Source organism: Peromyscus eremicus, chromosome 7, assembly GCF_949786415.1.
Source record: "Peromyscus eremicus chromosome 7, PerEre_H2_v1, whole genome shotgun sequence".
Classification (NCBI taxonomy): Eukaryota; Metazoa; Chordata; class Mammalia; order Rodentia; family Cricetidae; genus Peromyscus; species Peromyscus eremicus.
This window is the reverse complement of record NC_081422.1, coordinates 113507198-113512506: the sequence shown is the minus strand read 5'-3', so window position 1 is coordinate 113512506 and position 5309 is coordinate 113507198. Positions and strand designations below refer to the sequence as shown.

Genomic DNA, 5309 nt, shown 5'->3' with positions numbered 1-5309 from the left:
TATTGTTACTTGCAGATGATGTGGTAGTATACATAAGCAATCCCCAAAATTCTACCAGGGAACTCCTACAGCTGATAAGCACCTTCAGCAAAATGGCTGGATACAAGATCAACTAAAAGAAAATTGGTATTCCTCCTATATACAAATGGCAAATGGACTGAGAAAGAAATCAGGGAAACACATTATCCACAAGTATTTAAAATATCTTGGGCTAACTCTAACCAAGTAAGTGAAAGATTCATGTAACAAAAACTTCAAGTATTTGAAGCAAAAAATTGAAGAAGATATCAGAAAATGGAAGTATCTCTCATGCTCATGGATTGTTGGGATTAACATAGTAAAAATGGCCATCCTGTCAAAAGCAATCTACAGATTCAATGTAATCCCCATCAAAATTTCAACACAGTTCTTTATAGACCTTGGAAGGACAATACTCAATTTCATATGGAAAAACAAAAAAGCCGGGATAGCTAAAACAATCCTGAACAATAATAGAACTTCATTATATCACCATCCCGGATTTCAATCTGTACTACAGAGGTATAGTAATAAAAACTGCCTGGTATTGGCATAAAAACAGGCATGTTGATCAATGGAATCAAACCAAAGACCCAGACATAAATTCACACACCTATGACATCATGAAATTTGCAGGCAAATAGATGGGACTAGAAAAGATCAACCCAAACCCAGAAAGACAAACATAGTATGTACTCACTTATAGATGGATATTAGCTGTAAAGTAAAGGATAACCATGCTACAATCCACAGACCCAAAGAAGCTAAGTAACAAGGAAGGCTCAAGGTGGGGTGTATGAATCTCACTGCAAAAGGGAAATAGAATAGACATCACAGGTGGATGCAGGGAGAGGTCTAGATGGGGTGGGTGGGCATGGGAACAGGAGAGGTCAGATGATGGGAGGATGGAGGGAGAGAGTTACTGGGAGAGACAAATGGAATCAGAGGCATCTCTGGGATGAGCTGGAAACCTAGTGCAATGGAAACTCCCAGAAATCTATGAAGGTGACAATTGCTAAGACTCCTAGCAATGGGAGATACAGAGCCTGAACAGGTCATCTCCCATAACCAGGCAAGACTTCCAGTGGATGGGTTGGGACCCCAACCCAGCCACAAACACTTTGATCTACAATTTGCCCTGCCTACAAGATAAACTGGGACAAAGGCGGCACAGAAATTATGGAGTGGCCAACCAATGACTAGTCCAGCTTGAAACCCATACTATGAGGGAGAGTCCACCCCTGACATTGCCTAGAGTGCCAGGACCCAGAGGCTGGATGGCTCAGAGACCTGAGATAGAACCAAACATGGCTGACAAAAGGAAAAAAGTCAATGAAATGATTCCTAATGATATTCTGCTGTACTCACAGATTGGTGCCTAGTCCAATTGTCATCAGAAAGGCTGCATCTAGCAACTGATGGAAACAGATGCAGAGACCCACAGCCAAACATTAGGTGGAGCTTGGGGAATCCTGTGCAAGAGGTGAAGGGAAGATTATGGGAGCCAGAAGGACAAAGGACACCACGAGAAAACACACAAAGTCAACTGACCTGGTTTCATGGGGACTCACAGAGACTGAACCTCCAACCAGAGAACTTATATGGGACTGACCTAGGCCCTCTGCATATGTGTTACAGTTATTTAGCTTGGTCTTCTTTTGGGACTCCTAACAGTCGGGGCAAGGATGTCTCTAACTCTGTTGCTTGCTCTTGGGACCCTTGCCTCCTACTGGGTTGCCTTATCCAGCCTTAATAGGAGAGAAGGTGCCTAGTCTTGCTGCAGTTTGATATGCCATGGCTGGTTGATATACTTGGAAGGCCTGCACTTTCCTGAGAGGAAGGGAGAGGGAGTGGATGGGGGGAGGGGCTGGGAGGAGAGGAGGAAGGGGAAACTGTGATGGGGCTGGGGAAACTGATTTAATTGATTAATTCATAAAACATTCACTAAATTTGGTTGTTTCTTAGGTTCTGTGGACTCTGATGATTGCCTCTACTTTTCTAAACAAACATGTTCATTTTTATCATCCCTGCCATCCATTCAACAAAAATCTATTGGTGATAGCTTCTAAATGTTGGGCCTTCTAGGGGGTCATTTCCAGGCTTCTCTGTACTTATACTTCAGTAGGGGAACTAGAAAATAAAGAAGCAATTCTAGGCCATAAGTTTGTGGAGGAACGTAGAAGTCTTTAGAAGCATGAAATGGGAATCTAAGCACAGACTTCATATAAGGAGGAGGAAGGTGTTTCACAGTGAAGAGTTCAAGGCTGACAGGATTATCCAGGAAAAGAAAAGGGACAGGCAACTGCAGGTGCAGGAAACAGAACACAGATAGACTTGTGGGGAAAGGGGTGAACTTCAAGGAGAAGCTCCTGTAGGGTGTGCCTGGGGACTACAGCAGTGGCGAGAAGACATTAGAAAGAAGGAGCATGCAGCTATAGAAGGGATTGAGACAGAAAAGACACAGCTTGCAGACAGGCTAGGTTACCTGGGGCCATTCATAGAGCCAGAGTCATAGAAGACGGTCAAGGATTAGAAAGGGTGGCAATACGAAAATGGGCTCAGTTTGAGGCAGGCTAAGTTTCAGGTGCCCATGAGACCCTCAAGAGAAGACACCAAATGAGGTCATGGCCCTACAGATGTGAACACTGGAGACAAAGACTCAGGGAATCTGTTGCACAGAAATGAGAATTGACCTGGGGGAAGAGATGAGCTGTTCTTCAGAGATCAGATCCGAGTTCCACCACTTATTAGCCATGTCATCTTGGAAAGTCTGATGTCACCTCTCCGTTTGTGCATTCATACATTGAAGCTAATACCTGAGAGGGTCCCATGATGGTTATGTGATAATGTGTGCGAATTGCTTAACCCACACTCTGGAACATAATGGGATCTCCATAAATGTTGCCCATTATCAGTGATGCAGGGGCTGCTACTCTCTAAAATATCACAGCATAATAGAGAACCCAAAGATTGATAGCAACGTGCAGGGAAAGCTGGAGGAGAAGGATTAAGAAGCAGACATCGAGGAGAGAATCCAAGAGGCATCACAGCACCCAGGACGAGAGGATTGTAAGTGGGGGGTGGTTAAGACAGCCAACAAGACCATCAAGAGGAGAAGGAGAACAGTCCCTGAGTTAGCCACTAGCAGGCCTCCGGTGTCTTTGGCAGCGTTTCAGTGAAGTTAGGGTAAAAGCTCAGCTGCACGGATGTCAGGGTGACTGGAGACCCGCAGAGAGAGCAAGCCCTCTGTGAAACCAGCAGAGAATGAGATTGGACAGGAGGAGAGTGCAGCAGGGTCTGTGTATCAGGCAGGCAGGTGTGTGTGTGTGTGTGTGTGTGTCTGTCTGTCTGTCTGTCTGCACTGGAGTGCATGTATGTAGAGGTCAGAGGACAAGTGTGGAGCCTGTCCTCCCCTTCCTCCTCTATGAGGGTTTCGGGAATGGAACTCAGGTCTCCAGACTTGCACAGCAAGCTCCTTCCCCCATTGAGGTATCCCACCAGCCCCAAGCAAATACTTTAAAATTTGCAATTTAATTTGTGTGTGTATGCACATGTGTGCACAGTGTATGTGTGGGAACACATATGCCATAGCATATGTATGGAGGTCAGAGGATAAGTTTCTGGAGTCGTTTCTTTCTTACATGGGTTTCAGGGATGGAACTGAGGTTGTCAGGCTTGTACAGCAAACACCTTTATCCATTGAACTGGCTAACCAGCCCCGAACAAATATTGTTAAAGTGAAAAAAGAAAGAAAGAAAAAAAAAGAGTTAAGCATCTCTAACTGCTGATAGCAAGGGGTTGGGAAAGAAAGGGGACTGGGAGAGGAGGGGACAGGGAGAGGAGGGGACAGGGATGGGGAGGGGACAGGGATGGGGAGGGGACAGTGAAGGGGAGGGGATAAGAACCAAAGGAGAAGGCAAGGTCTGACCCTAGCTGGGATGGAGACAATACTCTCATAAGACAGGGGGGAGAGGAGCTTGTGGACACAGAAGGTGAGCCAGAGATTTTGGGGATCTGTTTTTCTCCATCAACTAGAAAACACGGCCATTGGCTTTCTCCATGAAGAGACAGGAGTAGTTAGCAAAGAGTTAGAGTCTTTAAAATCTCAGACTAGAGGAAACCGCTGACCAGGGAATCTAGCTGACCCCAGATTGTGCCGCTTCAACCCAGAGCAGCCTAATTTCAAAGAAAATGGAATTCAACTGATATAGGTTGACCTGGGCTTGGGGTGTGAGTGGGAGAGTATAGTCTAATGTGGTTCTGGAGAAAACTCTCGTGCTGTGGACAGTGAGGCTTACAGGAAGTCCAAAAATGGGAGAAACAGAAGAAAATATCAGCAGATGAAACGTGTGGTCAAAGCAGGGTGGGACTTAAGGTGGGGTTAGGGCCGAAGTCCTGGGTGAGGCAGGGGTAGGCTGCAGCCAGGCCACCCTGCAGATGAAGGAAGATGACAACATGTATAAAGCTGATTTGAGGGGACCAGGGTGGGGCTTGTTACAGTGATGAGGGGACAATAGCTTCGGCACACAGAGCAGAGACTCACCTGTGGGCCTGGATCCTGTAAAGGGCCTGCAGAGGGTGGAATTCTGTCAGGCATGGGGCAGGCGTGGAGGAGGGGCCAGGAGTGGTTATGTGAGGAGCTGGGGACAAGGATGGAGGCTGTTCTAGCAATCAAGGAGGGCGAGGGAAGGGAGAGTTCCAGTGGGCAAGTTGTCATCTCTCTGTGGTTATTTTCCTCCCATAGAGTGTGAATTCTTCCCCAAGAAGAATGAAAAGATGGAGTTCCCCTTTGGGTCCCTGAAAACTACTAACTTCCGACGATTCACCCCGGAGTCGCTGGCAGAGATTGAGAAGCAAATTGCTGCCCATCGTGCTGCCAAGAAGGCCAGAGCTAAGCACGGCGAGCGGAAGGGCCAGGATGAGAAGCCCAGGCCTCAGCTTGACTTGAAAGCCTGTAACCAGCTGCCCAGGTTCTACGGTGAGCTCCCAGCAGAACTGGTCGGGGAGCCCCTGGAGGACCTAGACCCATTCTACAGCACACACCGGGTAAGCACTGTCCCGGGGAACATCTGCGCTTAGCTCTTGGTGAGCAGGCCTCAGTCCCAACCCACTCAGGAAGTCCTCACCCCCAGGTGAAGTAGCTGTTTGCTAAAGAAGGCTGACAAAAGCAAGTTGAACACACCCCTCTCTGGATCTTCAGGAACTCTGTGATGGGGACAAACGAAACCCAAAGCTCCAAAGCAGACAGCTGCTGCAGAAACTGCATAGAAAGTTGCTTGTTCCCATGGGTG

General features: G+C 47.1%; 1 protein-coding gene across 5 annotated transcripts in view; it reads left to right on the top strand.

Moving 5' to 3' along the window:
• The first annotated feature begins 4794 nt into the window (after positions 1-4794).
• The window catches only part of Scn10a (sodium voltage-gated channel alpha subunit 10), a 95851-nt gene continuing 95336 nt past the window's right edge, over positions 4795-5309 (top strand). For all 5 annotated transcript variants that reach the window (XM_059267178.1, XM_059267177.1, XM_059267175.1 and 2 more), the window contains exon 1: positions 4795-5064. In XM_059267178.1, the coding sequence (XP_059123161.1) occupies positions 4795-5064 (270 nt within the window). The remainder of the gene's footprint in view (positions 5065-5309) is intronic.